Below are 23,367 nucleotides of genomic sequence, written 5' to 3' on the forward strand. Positions count from 1 at the left end.
ACAATACAAAAGGAAAGTCATGGCTTCCCAATAGTGTGCTGAGGTAGATAAAGTTGCCACCTTTTCTACTGATGTTCCCAAAAAACTACCCAAAGGGAACTTTTTTATTTGTGGGGATCAAGAGTGGGCAGGCATCCTCTCTCATCCTTATGGAGGCTATACACCATAGGTCAGTTGTCCCTGTTCTTGCCTAACCAGACCAAAATTTTGAATTGGAGCCAAAAGAAAAATTCAACCATCCAAAAACTTAGTGTTAAGCAATTAGATGAGAACTGTGACCCTGAAATTTTCCACTGGTCAAAGTCCAAAAGGGTTGCTGTCTCAGTGTTTTTGCCGTGGGCATCAGCAGCCAAAGCTCTAGATGAATTGGGCCAACTAGAATGCTGGGTTACTAAACAGGCCAATTTAACATCAACTGCATTTAGTGACCTCCTTAAAGATGAGGAAATACCAGGAAGGCCATGTTACAAAACTGAGCTGCCACTGACTTCCTCCTTCTCACACATGGCTGTGCATGTGAAGAATTCGAGGGTCTCTGTTGTTTCAACTTGTCATCCAAGAGTGAAAGCATCCACGCTTCCATTAGAAAAATGAAGACCCTGATTGGAAACATCAAACAAGAAACTGAAGACTGGATGAGCAATATCTTTAAAAATTGGGGACTTTCAGGATGGGAAGGTTCTATTGGTAAATCATTTGTATGGTTTCTGGTAGTTGTGTTTCTTATCCTAATTTCAGAACCTTAAAAGTGATGGTGATAGAAGGTTTAAAGAAGGTAGCTTCTCCCACTCACATGCTGACCCATGCAGTGGTCCCAAGAGAACAACCATGGTGGAAAGAAGTCTACTCAAAAGCTTAAGAAAGGTTCTGAAATGCTTCTTTACACTGCACTCTCTCCTTTTAAAAAGAGGGATATATTGCAGTCTGTTCAAGTTGTAGCAATGGGATGGTTCTGTACCCTTGCTGGCTCTGAGTTTGTGGTTTTATCCCAAAAGTTGTTTGCTCCCCAAGAGCTGTCAGTGCTGTCAGACCCTAATCCCTTTTTCCTGAAGTTTCTAAGCCACTCTTTTACTGGACAAACCTCTGTCAGAACCAGTTTCAGGGGTTCCCCGAAACTCTGGTATATCATTTATCCGCATAATTTGTTTTCCTTTCACTGGTTTTCTATCAGTTTGAGACTCTCCCGTGTTTTCCCCCCATTTCTCTGCATTGGTCAGAAGTCACTACTTGCCCCTTGAAACCTGTCTGTTTCTAACCTGCTGTGCCTGGGGCTCGGGGTCTGTCTGTTGCTGATGATTCAGGGCAATAAATCTGTTTGGATCACAAACAGCAGCTCTCTCTCTCAGTCCTTGCTCCCCTCCTGTGCCAAGTAAGGATACCTGAGCCATAGAGCCAGCTCTGAGACACACCACCTGCTGCTTGCTTGGGGGATGTGTCCCACACAAATCCTTCCATTGTGGCAATTGAGCTAGCTTAAAGGTTCCGGCAACTGCAATATATAACCTTATATAGCTCCTAGGAGGTGATCAAAAATCAGAAAAGATAATGATGGAATTGCAGAATAATGGAGGTTTTAAGGGATATCTGGAAGTCATCTCATTCAATCTCTAAGAAGAAAACAGAAAACTACAGACAGTACAATAGAATTCCTGTCACAAAGAAGTGGGGAAAAAAAGAACAAAGACAACACAATTCAAGTGGAATAGACGGGCAAGTATGGTGATGCCTTAAGGTTTTAAACTTTATATTCTTCAAATCCTGTGATGCATTAGTGCATAACTCAAAACTTCATATAAACTGTTAACTGCTATCTTCACAGTGTGGTCAGACAAAACAATTCCTCTGGGCCTGGAACTCAAGGACACCTTCAGCCACAGGCAGTGAAAAGTATAAAAAGTGAATTTTGCGGGAGAGAGTGAGCTGGGGGAATATGATTTCATTACCTGAAGCTGTAATTTGACAGTTAAGCCCTGATATAGACCAAATTGACCAAACTTATATCTGTTTGAAAAACTCATGACCATTGTCCAGCTTGGGTGTAGCATCTGAGAGGCTTTTGACTACCCATGGTTTGAAGGCCTTTATTAAACACCCATTTTATTCTCTTAACTTTGTCTAGCCTCCGTTCTAGGTAGCCACTCAAAGGCACCAATAGGATGAGGAAAAGAATAAACATATTGATAGCAATATTGGTGTCAAAAAACATTTTAATGGGATAAAAGGCAGTCCAGAACAGATTTCTGTTTAAGATGTAAACAGTAAGTAATTCAAGTGGAAACAGAAAAAGAAGCTTCCAATGCAGTTACAATAAATCGTCTAAATAGTTCCATAATATTCCAAGAAAACATTATGATATGAATAGAACAAGGCTGGATTCACTTAACAGAATCTTTAACTGCTTTAATTTAGCATTTATCAAAAGGACAAACCATAGACATTCCAGACAATTTATCAAAGGTAATGTGTGAAAGACTGAGTGTTAACAGGATTTTTGTGCTCTAATTTTGAGGAAGAGAATAAAAGATGAAAAGCAATTATAAAATCAAAATAAAATTTCATTTCACTTTTAATTTATCTCCAGTCAAGAACATGTTCACAGGCATTAGGCATCAATCATATGCTGGTAAACCAAACAGTTCTGGTCGGAAATCTTCCATGGACTTCAGCACCAGTGTTGCGTCCTTTTTAAACTCTGGTTTTAAGTTTTCATCTGGAATCATAACTGCTTGCATTCCTGCTTCCCGTGCTCCTTTGACTCCCTGAGGCGAATCTTCAAACACAAGACACTGAGAAACAAGGAGGTGAGGAGAAAAAAATAATTATAATGGTACTATGAACTTCTAATAGCTTGTTTTAAAAGAGAGAATGATCCTGAATGAAATTTAGTAGGAAAACTAATTTTTTTTCTTGGCTTAGACACCCCTAATTAGAACAAGAGCAAATCTCTCAGTTTGAACATCTGCATGGTAATTAACCTTTAATTAATTTCAATTCAAAAAACATCAATACATTTACTTAAATCCCAGAAACTGATTATCCAGATGTTCCTAAGTGCTTTTATAGGGATGCGTTTAATCACAAGCTTAAAGCAAAATTAAGCAACTGCCTAAATATACCTTTATAAGCAAGCAATTTAACTTTTCCAAACTAACTTTACAACATGCAAAATGGCAAAATCAGTGCTTTCACTCACATGTATGGTGTTTCCGACATACAAAAGGTATGGGGAACAATAAACTACCTAGGTCAACTGTAGGACTTTGGATGAGTGGGGACAGACATTACTTATAAGAAGAGTGCTGTCTAAGTCATACTCTATTTGCTTAATTCTTTCAAAGCAATGATGAGAAAGAAAACAGGCTATTATATCAGAAGGTTACATTTAAAGGAGGGAGAGTTTAGTCAGATAGAACTCCAATGCCTTACAGTAGTCTGAACCATTCCAGACTGTATTTTGGAAGCAAAGCTGTTAAAACAATCATATATTATTTATGTGGATTCTGTAATGTAATGTCAGAATATTGAATAATAAATAAGATAAATATATAAAAATCATATAATCTGAAATTTTATATAACAAAAGATAATGTTTCTGGAGCTCATTCCAGAACTTATACAATGAAACATCTCTTCCTGCCCCTTCCTGTCCATTACATGCAAATTCAGTTTGAATTTTTGGTCATGGATAACCCAAAGCAACTTTTGGCATCCAAGGACCTGAGAAATTCTGACCTATACTGACACATGGTTTCTAACACTTCTATTCATACTGCATTTATTATCAATATTATTAGCACTGCTACTACTACTAATGCCAAAATCACTGCCACAAGTAATTTTAGTAATTGAAAACAGATGTTCGGATGGTTAGAGCAATTTTCCTCACATCTACTAATCAGTGCTCTCAGGCACATCGTGTGATTCCTGAGGCTGTCCTGTGCAGGGCCAGGAGTTGGACTTCATGATCCTTGTGAGTCCTTTCCAACTCAGAATATTCTATGGTCCTATGAACATCCAACATCATACTGCACCTTTTAGGTTCTCAAACACACAACTATTTCACTGCAGAACATAAAGGATGCACAGTGTTTGTTTTCACTGTGCTCTAAGGGAACCAAGTTGCAACTGGCAAAAGCTTTACTACACTCAAATAAAAAATTTTTGAAAGACGTATTAAATGTCTGCCTTATATATATATCCATCTATCAGAGACTGAAGGGGAAAAATGAAAGAAACCTCTCCTGATTTTCTTTCTTTTTAAAATATTGATTCTTGCCTTTCAACATGTCAGTAACAACTTGGAGTCTGTCAAGAGAAAAGTAAAAGGCACTTTCTACCTTGCATGTAACAAAGTAAAACTTACTTAATGATTTTTAGTAAGCCAAAGGAATCACATCAATCTCTTTTGCGCTCATTTCCTTTATACAGTCACTGCATTGCAGTTTGAATCATGTGATACTCTCAAACGTTGATCATTATCACTGTTATTAACTACAAATATGTAACCAGCTGATCTTGGAAAGCTTGGTACAATTGCTATTAGAATTGAAGCATGGCTCTGCCTATAGATTTTGTTCTTAACAATAGCTTAGTTAATGACCTTAAGCACTCTAAGGACAGTAAATGAAACTCTGACAGGCTTTGCTTTTTGAACAATAAGCTTAAATGTTGCACAGAAGAGCATTATCAAGACCTTTCAGAAACCTTTTCTGATCCAGCTCATACAAAAGAATGTACTTCATTGCTCTGCCTTGAAAGACCTAATTGACTTCCATGATGTCACTAAGCTTACTGTACAAGAGGAGCCGATGATTATAGAAGGCAATATGCATAATGGAAAGCTTAACTAATTCCCTGGAACTAGACACAATTAAAACTCTTAATTACCAAAGAAACCAGGCAAATGACCCATAATTACAGTGTCTTGCATGTTACAGGAAATAGGTGTACTACGTCTTCCTTAAGTCTTTCTTTCTTCTGAAACTTATCGTCAACAGCACAGTCACATTTTTAATGGATGACAAAAGGTTTACAGAGGTTCACACACAAACCAGATTTATTAATACATAGAGATGTTATAAAATCTTCACTGCCTTCAACCACCCACACACTAAATTTAGAGATTTGAAAGCAGCCAAGTTCTTTCCCATTTTGCATAAGTATTGCAACATCAGCATCACTCCAACTGAGAGACAGATGAGATTTATACAGACTTCAGCTGAGATTCTGGCTGCTTCTGTGCATTATTTCTAAAACTTGTGTCACTGATCAATACTACTCCTATGAGATGTCTCAAAAGGTCATACCAATATAGGACAGTTCTCACTTTGGAATGAACTAAATGCTTAAAAAAGTATAGCAAAGTATATTAATTTATATTTTACTCTATGAATCTAGAAAAAGAAAAATTAATCACTTAACCAGAGGAAGAAATAATATTACTGCAGCACCTCATTACCTCATCCTCCTACATTAAATGTAAGAATATAAGAAAAGAGTGTTAGTTAGGCCCTTGGTATGTACAGGGCCTACATATAGGCCCTCTCTACCCTATATACTGCAGAAGTCTGGATTGAATAATTATGTGACTAACAGAGATATACATAAGTGTTTATGTGGTTAGTGATAACCAAGAAGGCTGGAAGGATAAAATATTAAAATCAGTTTTAAAATTAAGGTTTTGGAAGACCTGTGAATGTAATATATATGCATAGGGAGTGCTTATCCTTGACCATATATGACACTACTCTATCAGGTCTAAAAGAGACCGAAGGATAAAACTAAAGATGCCATGATTTATATGCACAGAATTCATCTGCAAGTTTACCATTTATTGTTCTGTAAAGAAAGAAAGAAAAGAAAGTTTTCATCATCTGTTATCAAATGGCACAGAAACATTTGGTATCAGAATGTAACACATTATGTTTTGGGCTTCTTATGGATTGCATCTCATACTCTGTAACTTCTTGATTTGAATCGATGTTTTCCCCTTTCATAATCTAATCAACTGCTCAAAAGCATGATGGGTGATTTGTAAAATTTGCACTGTAGAAATATTTGGTACCCTTATACATTAATTTATGTATATATGCACAATACAGTCTTCTGTAAGTGTTTAAGGACTAATTTAAATATCATCATATCTCTAAAAAAAGCCCAAAGACAGGCTGCAGGAAGAAAATCACCAAGTGCACCAGGTCACACAGATATCAGAAGGACACTTGACTTCTGGAAAACAGAAGGTGCTCTGGCCTTTCATTTCTACAGATAACTCACTGACTATTCATTGCCAGAAGCATTTTTACTTTTATCTTCGTGAAAAAGTAGCCCATATTATATGGTTCAAATTCAAAACTAAGTAGCATGTAAGAAATAAATTTTCAGTCTGAAAGATATTACTACTGCAATCATGGTTTATGGTTTGTTCAACAACTTTTGTAATTTTTCCTTGCTAAATTTTTTTTAGCTATTCAAAATAATTCCAGTACTAACCGTGTTAGTCATGTGAGTGACCCAGAAATTTTAAAGAACCATAATATAATTCAGAATGCAACACAGGTCCACCATTTCCCATTCAAAATGTTGAGATGTTTATAATGTCCTGTTTGCCATTTACGAGAGATGGTGGAAACTCACAAAAAGAGAGAGGAAACAACAATTTTAACATCATAACAACAGATGCTGGGGTTTTTTTTAGCTCAACTTGTGTTTTCTTATTTCTTATGTTTTGATTTTCAAATACCTGTGAACAAGAGGAATATTGGCCCATTTAGCATCAGTTACTTAAACATTATTGAATGAATCCATTTTAAGAAGCTGCAATATTTGCAATTTTGGTCTCCTACTGTGTTAATTCTCTGATGAATTAAGAAAAAACAATAATAAAATAATGTGATTAATGTTTCTCTCCTAATCTTTGGATTTACACTCCTTCCAGAAATAGTTGGGAAAAATTCCAATAGTGAATACAATAATGAATCACATTTCATTTTATTTTAAGGATGTGCCAATTTGACCAGCCAGGGATAAGAGAATCATATTAAATATACTGTTAAGAAAGTACTGCAGCTTACAGCTCCACAACTCAGTTTCATTAAGGAAAATGAGGAGTAAGCCAAGATGTTTTTAAATGCTATAACAAATGAATAAACTGGAAACTTAAAATCAAATTAATTAAACACCAGAATATTCAGCACACTAACTACAGCCACCATTCTTTATGAGTCAATGATTCATATTAAGAACTGTTTGGAAATTACATGCATATATGCTTTTTAATTCAGATTTTTATTAACTCACTACTAGGAGTATATTGCAGACCAATATACAAATCAGATTATTTACTAAAAAAACCCCAAAAAATCATTAGCACAATTTCAATAAAGAAAATAGAAAAAAAAAAAAAAAAGTGCTACATCTGAACATAATTAGATCACTTCGGGTTTCTAGCTCTTACATAAATGCAACTTTACATTTCAGACCACACTAGCAGTTCCCCTCTCTCCAACCATTTCACAGAATGTTATCTCAAGGAAGGCCAGAGGGAATAAAATGGTTTGGATCCTTGGAGAAGAAGGAGGAGAAATATCATATTTCTTGCTTGTTTTCAAGACTTGATCAAATGAAAGGAGGTGTATCTGTGAGTGACAGTCAGCCCCAGACACAGTGGCTCTGTGAGGCAGGGAGAAGGTCACATTTACATACGGGGTCACTCTGATCATTCTGGATGGCTGGAGCACTCTTTCCACAGAGCACTGTGTGTTTAGAGGACAGCACACTGGCAACTTTGTATGGTAACTTGTGTTACAGGCCTCAAGAAATTCTCAGGCATTTCTGAAACAGTGTCCAATTATCCTGGCAGCAAAATCTAACTCAAACAACTGCAGCTTGGATTAGCCATAGAAGGATATTGTTCTTTTATGGAGAACACAAGGCAAATACTCAAGATGTTCTCTGCTGAGGCTACTCATATTGCATAATATGTTGGAGTTTTATGTCACTTATCTCTAAAAGTGGCCTAAAAGATAATTCTGTACAATGAAATGGTTAATTTGTGCTGCCTTCCCTTCCACAGAGAACTAACTATCTTTATCAAATCCACTGACCTTCTTGACATGTAATACACAACATATTCAAGCAATGAACCTTGCATGCAGAACTCAGAACTGTAAGACAAAATACACTGAGGGGGTGCCTGAAGGCCACTTGGAAACACCCTATTCAACACATGTCCAGCCAAAGCAGGCTGCTCAGGTCCTTGGCTAGGTGAGCTTTGAGCATTTTCAAGTATGCAGATTCCACAGACCTCCTGGACACCTGTTCCCATACAGTGAAACCATATGGTGAAACAAGCTCTATGGTGAAAATGGTCTTCCAAGAATCTAGGAGATTCTTGTGTTCCACCTTCTGCCTGTTGCCTAGTGCGTGATCACTGTACACCTTGGAGAAGAGACAGGGTGTCTCTTCTCCATGAGCAAACACATCAGAGATACAAACCAGGTACACTCAAAGGAGGAACTGTTTCGATGCATCCAAACTCTAGGTCTCAAACTGAAACTGGGAGAAAGCACCAAGAGTATTTCCTGAATAAAAGCAATGAACTTTTTGCCACAGGGAATGTGGACAAACTCACAGTAGCAGGCTGCCAGAGCAGGTACTCTTCCTGTTTGTTTTGGGTAACTGGATACCATCACTTGCCTACAACTCCCTCAGCAGGTGCTGCAGAAGCCACTTGGTTTCTCATGGGGGCAAGCTAATTTTTTGAAATCTATATTGGCAATAGTTTATTTTTATTCTATAATGACTCCTTGACCAGTGTTATTTTCCCACACAGAAAGATCAGCCTGCATAGTGAAATTTACATGAATTTTATCTAAACATTATTAAATGACTGTGTAATCTTGAATGGAAGTGTTAATGATAGCCCACATATGCTTCAGACACATCATTTCCTAATTCTTCAATAGAGAGAGGAGTGAGAAAAGGCATTAACCTTTAAACAGGTTTTCATTGGGAGTGCAAAAACGTCATGGAAAAGGTCCTTTATTCTCTATTCAGTACAAGCTTCTCACTGAACTGTACACAAGAGTGTCACCAGTCTGGAGTGACTTGGTCAGATATAGCTGCATTACACATTAACTCTTCCTGGTCAGGAGAAAAAGAGCCTTTCTTTCAAAATTCAAAGCTGAAAGTCATTGTAGAAAATACTTAAGATCATTAGCAGAAAACTCCAAGCACAAAGTGAGAAACTACCACCTTTAAATAAAATAAACAAAACACTAACAAAATTCTAATAATTATTTTCTACCTATTTCAACTACAGGAAAAAAAAACCCCAAACCCAACATTAAAAATGGCAATTCTCTCTTCTAAATATAGATTTTTAGAGGAAAGCGGAAAATAATCTACAAAACTAAGTTGGAAAAAATACTAACTCCTAAAGTTAAGAAGAATATAAATGTTCTTTTGGGCAGTATCTGAATCATACAGGTTCATCCCTTCAACCTACCATCTTATACCTGGCATGCCCATATTATAAAGCTGATTGTCGATGTAAACCCACAGAATGGCTGTGCAAGTACTTATGAACATGCTCTTTCAACAGTACTCCACCTGTGGGCATTGGGTTATGGTTAGGAATGTCATAATTCCATAATTTATTTTTGCAACAGCATTCTAAAAATACCACATTTGAAATGAAAAGCCTCGTTACATCAACAACAAGATCCATTTAAGTAACTGTCCTTGTGATTTCAAAAGATGATTTCTCAGCCTCTTAGTTTACAAAGCTGCTTTGACTCTGCAAGCAAATGAAACTCAGAACTAAAAAATTCTCACATAATTCTCTTTACCTGAGAAATTGTGTGCTAACTACAATATTTCTAAAGAATGTGAAATCTACCACTAAAAGTAAAAGAATTCATTATAAAACTGATATTTCTACCTACACCATGTATTATATACCCTTTTGGAACTATTTATTACGAGAAATAATTCATTCAATGGACCCACTCTCCTAAACCTGAATGAGTGATTAACTGTAAGTGCACTCAAGTTCTACTAGATCAATACAATGATTATTGGTAAAACCAAAATTTTTAATAAGAATGTACTACATATTAAGAGGAAAGTTTTTTAAAAAATTAATAATCATTTTTTAAAGGTTTCAGTAGAGAAGTTGTGTTTTTCACATTAATCTCTAGCTTGTTTTTATCAGCTTCCTTTGTTTATTTAAGGGAAGCAGTAGTTACCTAGGTATTTCAAGCTATGAAAAATGCAGAAAAAGAAAGCCAATGAATATCAAGCAGTTTTATGTGAATCAGCCATTAAAACAGACTGCTCCTCCAGAAAATGTCTTTATACTGTACACTCCAAGCCAAAATATTTCTGTAAATAAGAAAATTAATATACTCTAAAAATGAATTCACATGTAGAAAGCTATTTAATTCTCAATCTCAAAATATTCCAACATCCTTTTGTTGAAAGGATATATGTATATAATTATATACATATATATAATTATATATATATTATCTAGCTATTTTTATATACCATATAGAAACACTTTTTAAAATGCATTGATGACACACAGTTATCAAGCTCTGCCTAGTTTTCTCTTAAGAACAGTTCTAGCAAATAAGAGAATGTTAACAGAAACTTCAACCAAAGGCTCTCAGTTCTTATTTTTACTCAGGCATGCTTACAGGAAGAGTAACAGGTTATTTTTCATGAAAGAAATAAGGTGTGCATATAAATCAATGCATAAGAGTAAACAATGAACAGAAATAAAAAAATATGCTTATTTATCTCTGTGTATGTATGCATGTGGATAAGTACACGGTGTATATGGTCTCCATACAGACAGTCTCTCTTTGGCATAAGGTTTATTCAGTTTAAGATATATATATTAGATCAGTAACTAATAAAGCCATGATGCTTGCTTAACAGGGATATTACTTAGAGAATACCAACCATGGTATCAGCAACTAGTTATTATGCTTGTCACACAACTTCTGTCAGAACTTTTTTTGGGTACCCAGTTCTTAAAAAAAAACTAAGTTTATCAGTATCTGGGTTCTCATTAGCTTTTACTATCAATTTTATCTAAAAACCCCTCCCATTCTGTATATTTCAACCACAAATAATGTTCAGATTCAACAGAGTATAAAGTTGACAGATGGCAGACTAATTCAAAAGGAAAACTACATATTTTCCTGTAAAACAACCTCTCATGGGCAAAGTCCTCAAAATACTTCATTAGGCCATATGCCTAAGTGAAAACTACTGTTTATCCAACACAATAATGACTCTATATTAAAAGTAAGAATCACTTAGTGAATCTGGTGAAGTATCCTGCATTTGCTGACCTTCAATAGTTAGAGTCTTTAGAAAAGGAATGAGGGCTAATTTCCCATTTAAATTGTGTTCATGTCTCTGAGACTGTTTGAATTTTTACTCTAAAGCTTGCTATCACATTATTCTGCTATGCAATTATTAACTACTTACTATGTAATGGACCCCACGTAATATACATCTGTACACAGAAAATAAACAAATTAGATATAAGCATTGTACAGACTCAGAATCACATGATTCCAGGATGGCTTGTTACAGTATGGTGTTAATAATGCCAAGGTTGTAGGTCTGATCCCTTTATGGGCCATTCACTGAAGAGGTGGACTCATGCTCCTTGTGGATCCTTTCCAAGCCAGAATATTCTGTGATTCTGTGACTCAGACTGGAAACAACCTCCGAAGGTCACCTGGGCCAACTTCCTGCTCAAGCAGGGACACCTACAGCCCAGGACAAGATCCAGACAGTGTCTGAGTATCTTCAAGGAGTGAGTCTCCACCATCTCTCTGGGTAACCTGCAAGAGTGCTCAGTTATCTTCACGGTGGAAAAGTGTCTCCTGATGCTCAGAGGTAATTTGTCTTTCAGTTTGGGTCCATCACCTCTGGTTCTGCCACTGGGCACCATTAAAAAGTGCCTGGTTCTTTGCCTGGCTCCTTTCAGGTATTTACTTACATTAATGTTTCCCTGAGCCTTCTCTTCTCCAGGCTCACTTTGCCTTTCCTCAAATGCAGTATGCTAAAGTCCCTTAATTATGTTGGTTTTCTTTTTGCTGAACTTCCTCCAGCAGCTCAGTATGTCTCTGGTACTGGGAAGTGCAGAATTGCACCCAGTATTTTCCAGGTATGGCCTCACCAGTAGAGTAGAGGGGCAGGATCAATTCCCTCAATCTGCTGGCAAGACTCCTCCTCATCAGCCACCTTTGTTGCAATGGCACATTGCTGGCTCATGGTCAACTCACTGTCCACCAGACACTGCAATTACCTTTTTGTTTGACCACAGGAAATCAACTGGATTTTCTTTCCTGTTCAAAAGTGTGCACCTAGATTCTCTGGTGCACAGACAAATGGCACTATAATGGAACTTCTAAATTCAAAGGCCTGAATGACAAATGTGCAAAAATACAGACAAAATGTATTGCTAAGTGACCATTAGAAAGCCTATGATGAGAATATAAAACACTCCATTAGAAAGTGTCTCAGTCACCCCAATACTGATATAAACACATTTCTTCACAGTTAAGTCAAAGACAAATTGTCTTCTCTGCAAATGCCTGCAGTCAAATTACAGGGAAGCACCTAAATTAGAGTTAATATGCTTATAGCACACACTTGTTTGGAAAAAAAATCCAAGTTATCTCTGCGTAAATGCAGTCCATTCTGCTTTTCTTCTATTTAAAAACAGATTATGTGCATCTATATATTACTTAGACTACCATGGCATACTGGAAAGAGTGATTTTATACTGCTCTAACCATCATAACACATGACTTGAAAGAAAGTACCTCTAATGCAGTAATACAATCAGTTCAGAAATAGATGCCAAGATATTGCCAAGAATCTGGATAAATTGATAAGCACCTGAGGGCTACAAGCAGCATTTTACTGATAACTTGGAAGCTTCAGCACCCAGACATTATATAAAGATTCCCTAGGGAAACCAGACTGCAGAGGTGTGTTAAGGTGAAAAAGTATCACTGCCACATAGTCCACTGAATTGCATGTTCTGGCTACCAGTTAAAATATGCCGTAACTACAAAAAATAAGAGAGGATAGGCTGATGAACAAGCAAAAGAGAATCTCAAACTGTGATTCAGCACATGGGAAATGACTCAGGTGATTTTTTTTTTTTTTTTTAGAAGCTGTAGTGGTTTATTATATTCTATTTCTATTATATTTCAAGTCTTTGCTAATTGATTCTAGCTGCTTCTAGTGAGCTATAGGTAAGATTCATCATTGAATGGAGAAAACTGATAAATCAAATAGCAAATATGTCTACAGCCTGAGGACTGAATATCTCATCCACATATAAAGACTGACTCTGGGATTTATTTTCAGGGTCTGCAGATCTTGAAGGTGTGGCTAAAAACACCTGTTTCATAGTCTTCAAAGTTTTGTACATTCTAGTCTTAGCAAGCAGAACAGTGTGAGAAAAGGCACTATTTTTTTTTTTCTCCATTGACCCTGCATCTGCAGAAAAAAAACCACTTCAATACGTTTAAAGCCAGAGAGAACAGCCTCCTCATTGACAACAAAAGTAGGAATTTAACAGGTAGTTCTACCTGCTAAATACTAAGATGATGGCTTAAAACTGGAAAGAAACAATTACTCTGTTACAATTACAATTACAGAAAAACTGTTATTATATGCTCAACTAGGTCACATTTTAACTTTGTTGCCAAAAGTAACAAGAAGAAAATCTTACAAAAATTAAATGACAATTGTCCTTTCGAGCTAGCCAGTATCTTACATCTTGATGAAAAGTAAAGATGTTGCTCACGACACTCAAAATGTTTTTCTCAATCAGATGTTCTTATGCTTTGCAGTGGTACTACCGCAGGCTTCCAGCCAAGGTTCTTTTCATGTTTTTCTACTTCCTCTACTTCCTCTATAAAATAAAAAAGTTTTTCTCTCTCCTTTGCTTGCCTTTCTGACAACCTTCTTTGAAGAAAAGCAACACAACTCAGGTAGGCTGATCTTAATTAATAAGAATCTTTCCTTCTTGTGGTTATGAAACATCATATTACTACTAATTTGAAAGAGCATGTTTGGAATATAAGCACTTAAAATTGCCAAGTTTCTACAGAGAGGGATCTGTACATTTTCATATGCAGAAATATATACATAAATGCACACATACATCAATTTATATGATAGAAGTGTACAGGGGAAGAAGAATGATATTAAATACAAGGGCAGGTGGGGGGAGCCTGAAACACCCTGGGCCAGCTACTCCCAGACACACCCCAGCAGTCACATTCACTATTAGCCTACCAGAAGCTCATTCCTGTGCTGCCTGATGAGCAGGATAAACCCCAGCAGCCCCATGAGGCCCAGGTCCAGCCACAAGGCCAGACCCACACAGACATGCCAACAGGGGAGGCTCCATGGGTCAGGGCACCCTGTGGGAATGTGAGACAGAGGGGGCTGGTGGGGTGTCAGTAGAGGCCATCTGTTCTTGGCCATACCTGTATCAGTCTGTCCTGTCTCCTCCAATTAAACCCCATTTCTAACAGTTTTTGTGGGCAAGGGCTTACTGTTGTGCACACACATGTGCACAGAGGTCTCAGTGGCAGTCCTGCCATAGGACCAAAAGTCCCACATGCTCACAGTGCAACAGTGCAGTGACGATGGTGGCCAAGCAAGGGTGTGAGGGCTAGCAAAGAGCATGCTGGAGCAGCTGATAAGTAGTTGAGGTGTCCTGGAAGCCAGGCATGACCCTATGGGCGAGAGCACAGTCAGTTCTGGCTCTTCGAGAGATGGGGTAGGCACAGGGCAGCTGAGGCCAGCTGCTGTAAAGACTGTGGGATCTGAGCTGTCCAAGAGATCTGTCTGTGTGTGCACAGGAGGGACTCTGGCATGACAGAAGTGCGAGACTGGGATCCAGGGACAACTGAGTACCTAAATCCAGCTGCTGGAACGGTCCTTACTGCAGAGCAAATATAGGGTAGACTTGTCTTATATGTCTATACATGAAAGTGACATAACAGTAACCTCACAAGATCAACGTAGGTATAGGTTTGAAAACACTTATTTAGATTCTCTACAATTCCTAGGCTTATTAATAGCTGCAAAAGTTAATGGAAGGTGTCTACACCATGAACATGGGTACTTGTTGAAGAAGTACAGCATTTTAAACATTTGCCAGTTAAGGTGATTTTGGTTTATGCTTCCCACACCAAACAAACAAACAACCCCCACCCAAAAAGCTATACAAACTATTTGGAAGACCCGTAGACAAAGGCTTAGCAAATAAAATGAAAGCCATGGTCAATTGAAATTATACTGAGTGCTTTGTTGTATTTATAAAGAAATGCAAAATGATGGTTGCCTTGTTTGGTTTTGTCAGGCAACACAACGTTTTAATATCGCTAGTCATTCAGACCTTTGACTAAGATTTATTAACCTGTCAAACAAAAGCAATTTTACAGCATATACAACTGCAGTTCATTTTAGAGCATTCATTGCTCTGTAAACAGAAAATCCAGGTTCTGCTTAAACAATCTATTCCATTTCTTCCTTTTGAAGCAAGAAGGAAGGCAGGGTAGTAAGAGGAATTCTAAGTGAAAAAGAAAGAAGTATTTGCAAACTTATTTGCTCAAATATATAAAAAGAATAAAGTTAGAATTCAAAACAGACTTTTATGGTGATTACCTCAACTGAAAAAAACATCCTTCACCTTTGGGCAGTATGGAGAGGGGAACGGGAAACAGAGTAGGAGCACAGCTCCATGTTTACTTTGCATATTTTCTGCTATGCAGCTCAGATCAAATGGCTCTGAGAGATGTTTAGAAAGGAGGCAGTTTATTAGGAGACTGAAACAGAAGGAGCATGATACCTACCTGGAACATGACCAGGTTATCCAGTCTCCCTTTATAGAGAGAAACACGTGATGCTAGGAATGGGTTATTGTTATTTGGAGATAGGGCCTCATCTAAATAGGCTGATAAAGGGTAGGCAACCACAGCTCCATGCCCCCAGCCCAAACAGTAGCAAAGCTGAGCACATATCTTCCAGAAGGCACCAGCAAACACACCTCCTATATATATATATACATATACCTATTTATGTACATATATATACACACACACATATATATATATATACACATATACATACACATACATAAGCCTAGATACACAGATCAATCCAGTTATACTCAGCACTCCCAAAGACCCACAGGGTCATTCAGCTGCCTCTTCTCTAGTGCTCACACATGTGCACTCAACCTGGCCACTGGCTCTGCAGATGCCTGGGCTGGGGCCCTGTGACCTGCAGTCCCATGTAGTAGGCTGGCACCTCATTTTTCCCAGTTGCCAGCACCCAGCTCCATGCCCACTCCAGCTGCTGGCACCATGAACACATAGATCTCTTCCTGGGTCTGGTTGCTGGCCGCACATACGGAGAGCACACACCAGATGCCCTTCAGCCAGGACGAGTTAGAAGTGAAATTTGCTAAGACAGGATGGACTGCACTGGTAAAGAGCTGTGCATAGCCAGACAAATGTATCACCTGCTTACACATCCAATGCTTTTTATCCTCTTATCCCTCTATTTCCCTATAATAAATCCTGATCAAACCCCAAATTCTTTTCCTCTGCATCACATATTGAGTGCCACACCCTAGGCAGCATCTCCCCTCAGTTCAAAAGGATAGATCCAGCACTGATTTACCTTGATAGTGTTTCTAGAACAGCCCTGGGAGAGCTCCAACAGGCTGTTGAGCCCTTAATCTGAGCTTCTGTCTACCTTTGGGACTCTCTGCTGCCCTGACCATATGGAGATGGGCACCTGATGGGATGATGACTTTTGTGACAGGCGTGGGAACTGCTGGGGAAGTGTGATTTGGGATCCCTCACCTGCTGTCACTTCTCTCAGCTCTTTTGTTGGTCTACACAAGCTTTTAACACAAGCCCTAACATCTGCATCTGGTAGTGAATCTTCCTTAGGATCCATCCAATTCTATGCAAGTTCATGATTCCTAACATGCAAGGCTAGAAATCCAAGTACTTTCTTTTGCAGGTCTTTATAACCAGGTCCTGACACGCCATACACTATGCTAAATATAGAAATCAATGGAAGAAAAAGCAATGCTCAAATCAGACATCCTATTTTTCCTTTCTTCTCAATGCTGCTATTATTCCAATGTTCAGTTTGATCCTAAAGCAATACACCACAGCATGTCACAAGCATTATTATGTCTTTATACTGCCGAGTAACTGAAATCCTTTTATTAAAATACAGCATTCTGTGATGGATTTCTTCATCCTTGGACTGACATTGAGCCTGAAGCTCTTAGCAGTAATCACTTTACTTTACACAAAACCAGATCACATACTCAACTCAGACAGAGAATCTAAGGACTCAATTGACAGATTTTTAAAAATGGTTTGAAAGTTGGTGAGACTGAATTGTTCTAGCAAATAATAGGCATATTTCAAAATTTCTGAGAAAAACTACACTGAAGGCCTTTTCTAAGTATTTGAATTATGGAACATTTCATTCACCACTCATCAGCACCGTATTATTTAAACAAAATCAGAGAAACAAGAAAGTTACTGCACTAAATATTAATCATCTTAAAGAAAATTGTCACTTTGTCACTTACAAATATCAGCTGTAAGGAGGAGCTGTAAATATGAACATATCACTAAAATAGTCTTCTACCAGTCTACTCAAAGTCAACAATCACCTTTCAAGCATACTTGCTCTTCAACTGATTGCTAAGATGATAAGAGAAAAAAAATCAGTAGACAGGAGAAAGGGTCAATAATAAATTGCCCAAACACTTTAGAATTACTAGTTAATGCAATACTAGAATTGAAGATGAAACTCTGACATCAGTGTTTCTAAGGAAAACTTCTTTACTTTGAGAGACATGCCAAAGTGCATGTTTGCAGCTGACTCTTCTTTCCACTATCTTCATGAGATTCTAAATTTACATTCTAAATGTTTGAAGAGTTTTTTGTTCTAATGTTCGGTCTTTTGTTGTAATGTTAGGTAATCATCTACCAAGCCTCCTGAGACAGAATGCTTATCCTCAAAAAAGTAAATGCTTTTACTATTTCAGTATATACATCATTAACTTATAGACTATCTCCTCACTCTTCATCTACATTCCCTAAAAAATACTTGAGAAAACCGTAAGGACAAATGGGCTACTTCACACTATTAACTCTTTATTATTTATAATGACGGTATATAGATTACTTACTGCAGTTACAAATTCAAGTTTTCATTTTCACCTTCAAGGCCCTATATTATCTTACCAACAATTACTTATGTCTTGCTTTTATTTCCTTCTACTCCCTAGACATCTTCTATCCTTTCACTTAATTGCATTCTTTATCTCTTTCTCCCACTTTCAGCTGTATGTCTTATATCATGCTGACCTCCGTGCCTTGTACAATCTTCATGCCTACATTCTTCATCCTTCTCCAGCTGTATATTTAAAAATACACTCTTTCAGGAATCACTGGTACATGCTTTTCTTCCTCCCTTTCCTAATGCTGGGCTATTAACTGAAATTTGTCTTGCTTAAATCACTTTTGCTCCCTGTCGGACCAGAGCAGCAGAGAACAGCTGAAAGCAGAGCTGTCTGATTTACTTCTTATTTCTATCAGGAATGACCTCTGTTAACTCTAGCTCTGAAGAGAGTTGAGGGACAATATTTGCTTGCCATCTAAAAGAGGAAATTGGAATCTTGTGCACTAAAAAAGCCACATTGTTCATTAAATAAATGCCAATTAGTGTGTGTGTATAGTGGTTAGTTTCTACAAGCTACATCTGTACTTCTTATAGTCTTAGATGTTTACATTTATTTCATAGTGCTCCAACAATTGTAAAGAGCAGGCTCCATGCCTGTGATGAGCATACACGAATGTGATGATTTCTATCCCCTCATGGTTTAATGCGTACTTAAATGTAAATATGATGACCACACTGAGCAGCGCACAAAAAAATCAGGAAACCAGGGAAGCATTCCCAGATGCAGTACTGGTCATAGTATCATAGGGTCATAGCATTATTCCTGACTTCTAGAACACCTGGCTACAGGAATTCCACCTTTCCAAACTTCAAACACCTACTCTACACAAAATTACTCATCATGAAATTATCATATGACTATTGTACTAGTTGTTATTACAATTCCAAAAATATTGTCTTCTGAGGAACATCTTTAAAAAAAAAATTAAATTAAAAAAAACCATCCTCCCAATGAAAATTTTTGGCCTGGAAATTTAAAAACTCACAACTAATATCAGTCTTCAAATGATATATTATAGCTAATTTAAAGACTACAAATGCATTCTACCTCAGATACTCAGATACACGATCATTTTTTTCTAAAATGAAAGGTTCTGTTTTAATTTGCTTGGGATAACTGCATTATTGAAAGTGAAAAATCAGTGAGTTACATATTATTATGCTTTTTGCCCATGGCACTTCTTTGAATCAGTAATATTTTGAATCTGTAATAGTTCTGAAGTTCAGGATGATAGGCAATCTCTAATGTCTCCAGTCTGAGCTACAGGATGCAATAATATATTCTGGAGACAAACTGAATAGATCTCTGTGAGCAGACGTCTGTTCAGGAGAAAGAAGACAATTTCCTAATGGAAGAAAACATACTCTGTATCAGAAGATATTTTCAGCCATGGGTGAAATCTCATCAACTAGTCCTTGCTAGTCAGCAAAACCTTGAGGCTTTGAAGCAACTAACCTATGAAGTGAAGGAAATACTAACATCAAAAGTCATTCCCATTACCACGCCACTGTCTTAGAAAATAGATGCAGTAGCATTTTAAAATAATTCTGGTGCTATTCAGGGAAGTATTGACTAATAATCCTAATCTCTATACTGGTCTACTGGTCAGTCAAGTGTCAAATGAAATGGTCAAGAAATGTGGCAGTACACATTATCAGGAAGAAAATAAATGACATATACATTTTCTAACATTTGGTTTAAATACTGGACATCACTGTAAACAGCTCAGTGAAAACTCAGAACTCGGGAGACCAGTTCAGTAAAAACTTAAGAGCTTGGGTGATATTGTTTATATTTACAGACATATATAAAATGGTTCTCATCTGGAATGCTCCATGTACCATATCCCACCGACATTATTCTATGTTAAAATGGTTTTGATAGGAAGAGTCTGAAGAAATACAATCAGAATGTTTATGAAGAGGAAAAACCCCCAAACAAACAATCATATCACTGCTCCCACCCTCACAAAAAATCTTAAACACAACTCTTTCTGATGGTGAAGTTTTGAAGACACACTAAAGAGCTTTATTTATGGAACAAAAAATAAAAAGGGATGTGACAAGCAGCACTTAACAATACTGAGTGGCAGATCAATTACTTCTTATATTTCCCACTCATAACACATAAAAAGCTGACACTGGAACATATGCAACATGTACAAGAATTCAAGAATTCACTGTCCTGGGCACACATCAATATCAAGAAAAACCACAGATCCTGTGAAAGGGTTACTATAGCCTATTTTTTGTCTGTTTTTGTTAGAAACAACTTGATACGGGAGCAACAGAATTTAAGTGGATAAATTGACCACCTCTACCTAAAAGGTAAATATTAAGCTGTGATTATTAGCTGTCATCAGAGTTGACAATAAGCTGGACACTGAATCTGAGTATTAGCAGCAATTCCTATCTTTAGTATCATTTAGACAAAAATTAAAAGGTGGTTTGTTTTTCTTTTTTTTAAGGAACAGGAGGGCAGCATTTCTACATTTCTTGGAATTGTATTCTACTTTAAATCAGAATCACTTCAGTCTTACTGAAGTTTAACTTGAACCGTTTCCTTCTTAGCTTTGAATTATGCTATTATTCTAAGATAAAAAGATGCTGAAATTGAAATGTTAAGTATCCTTTTTTAGCAGACAAGTCTTGATGTCTTCAGTTCTTTTGTATACTACAAGGTCTTTTATCTTTATAACACCTATAACAACAATAATGAAAAAAACCCCTTCGATACTGCTTTATGAGTACACTTTGTAATTACCTTCTAAGTGCACTTATTTGGTAATGCAGCAATGAGTCTGAGCAAAAAGCTTTGCCCTGTTTAGACTATAAATAATTTACCAGTGTTAATTGATGGTTCTATATGTAGGTTTTCTGCAATCATGATAAAAGGACAGACTCTTACAAATTCTTTATCACACAACAGAATAAGAAGAACCCTACCATGTAATACCAACTCTCTGAAAACTAGCTACAACCACATTTCCGCAAGGAACAAGTAGTTTAAACAAAGAACAAAAAACTAACTCATCATTCCTTAGCCTTAGTGCATTAAAAAAACATATAGCTGACTGTATTCTTTCAAAGGTTTCCAGAGGTTTCTCCATGACAGTAATTTACAAAGAAACAACCAAAAACTGTTGCCAACAATGCAATTCCTTCTTTCAGTCTTCATTTTTTGTCCTGAAACCACTGCTTGTTACAAGCACTAGGTGATTACAAAGGTAACTTCAGATACAGAGAGAATCAGTGCACTAGATCTTATTGAAAGAGGATTTATTCATGCTTGCTAAAACTCAAAAGACATTAAAAACATTTTTTGTGAAAATTCTTGTTAATTAAAATCTAATTATTCAACGACTGCTGTTTGGCATCTCTAAGAAAATGCTCAAGGTCTTGAAAGTAAGAAAAGATAACTCAGTGAGCAAGTTATCACAAAACAAGAATTTTCCCCCTCTTTTTTCCTACTTACCATGCATAATTAATATGTGATAATACTCATAATGAGTTCCCTAAAACAATTAGCAACGTTTCTCCAGTGACCTGCTAATCTGAACATAATGCTCTTTCAATTTGGAGGTGCATCAGTCTGTTTGTGCTTACACACTCACCTCACGTAGAACCAAAGAAGGCTGCAGAGCATAATTTATTATTCTGCATCACATTTCACCAAGTCCCTTAGCAGCTACTTGATACATTATCAAGACAAATGCAAGGAAAAAAAAGTATTCCTACCTCTCCACCCCTCCAAGTAGAGTACCCCAAAGACTAAGAACTAATTATAATCCTTCTTTCCTCTTCCAGTCATTAAGATACCTTTAGTGAAAGCAAACCTTGACCAGGTTACTTTTTGTATGGAATTTCAATGACTTTTTTCATCTCTGTAAGACAAATACATCCATAAATAAACATGCTCTGCAGTAACAAGGGGAATGTCTGGAACACTTAAAAGTTAAATTACTTGCAAGCCATACAACATCTCATTTTTCTTCCACAAATATATGATAAAGACTGCCAGCATGGGGAGAGGTAGGTTTGGAGAGTGGATGAGTGCACATGTGAACACACAAGTACACATGCTTCAAAAGAAAAGGGAGGAAGTAAATCAAGCATAACAACTGAGAGCATGATAATTGAAAAAAAACCCTGAAAACAAACAGTCTCCTTCCTTTAATTATCTTTTTAGTTTATATTATCTATTATGAACTTAGAGGAAATATGCCTGTGTATAGTAGTGCAGAAGACCAGATCTAAGCATGTTTTGTCTCAAATATTCAGTTTTGCTACAGGAAAGGTGATCAGAAGAGAGAGTCACATGGAGGTGGAGCAGTGTGCTGTCCTGAGCCAACTTTCTGCTCTCCTTTAGGATTTGTGCTCAGTTTCTTCACCCCAGCTCATTACCTTTGTGCAGTGGTGTGGTGGCGTGTTTGTGAGCCAGCACCTTCTGAAGAGGTTTTTGTGGGAGTTGTGAAGTGTACTGTACAAAACCAAGGGCTTGTTAGTTGACACTTTTTGTGGAAATATATTTTAAGAATTTAAGTTTGTATTAGGCAACACCTTTTGAGTGAAAACATTGGGCTGGTTGCCACAGTTAAGAAGACTGTATAAGAAAACATAAGAGTTCCCAGATGTGGTCCAGTGCCTTTGGACGTGTCAAGAGCCTATAACCAACATCACACCCGCTACCCATGGGTTGTGACAAGTAGATCTTCAGAAGTCCTAGATTGTGAGACATGGTGAAATACCTTGTGTTCTTTTCTCTACAGCTGGAGGGAAAGCTTCCTAACAACAGACTTCATCATCCAGCCTGGGAGACACAAGTAAGGGCTACATGCTTAGACTATGTAGCAGCTGAGAAGGCGCAGGATTCAGCCAACAGGCTGCTCAAAAGTGTGTCACAATAGAAGTATATTCCACTGGAGTTCTGCATCTTTGCATCCCAAGCTGTAAAGCTTCTAGAAATATACATAAAAGTATATTGTTCAATAACTAATTAGTTTAGATTGCTTAAAATCAAAATTAAATTAG

The 23,367-nt window shown here is 37.2% G+C and overlaps 1 protein-coding gene across 1 annotated transcript in view; it reads right to left on the reverse strand.

The window, feature by feature from the left end:
* Window positions 1–2,189: 2,189 nt before the first annotated feature.
* PUDP (pseudouridine 5'-phosphatase) overlaps window positions 2,190–23,367 on the reverse strand; it is a 69,250-nt gene continuing 48,072 nt past the window's right edge. Inside the window, exon 4 of the mRNA XM_066313842.1 lies at window positions 2,190–2,786. Coding sequence (XP_066169939.1) covers window positions 2,610–2,786 — 177 coding nt within the window. The 3' untranslated portion in view covers window positions 2,190–2,609. The remainder of the gene's footprint in view (window positions 2,787–23,367) is intronic.

The sequence above is a fragment of the Sylvia atricapilla genome, chromosome 2, assembly GCF_009819655.1.
Source record: "Sylvia atricapilla isolate bSylAtr1 chromosome 2, bSylAtr1.pri, whole genome shotgun sequence".
NCBI lineage: Eukaryota > Metazoa > Chordata > Aves > Passeriformes > Sylviidae > Sylvia > Sylvia atricapilla.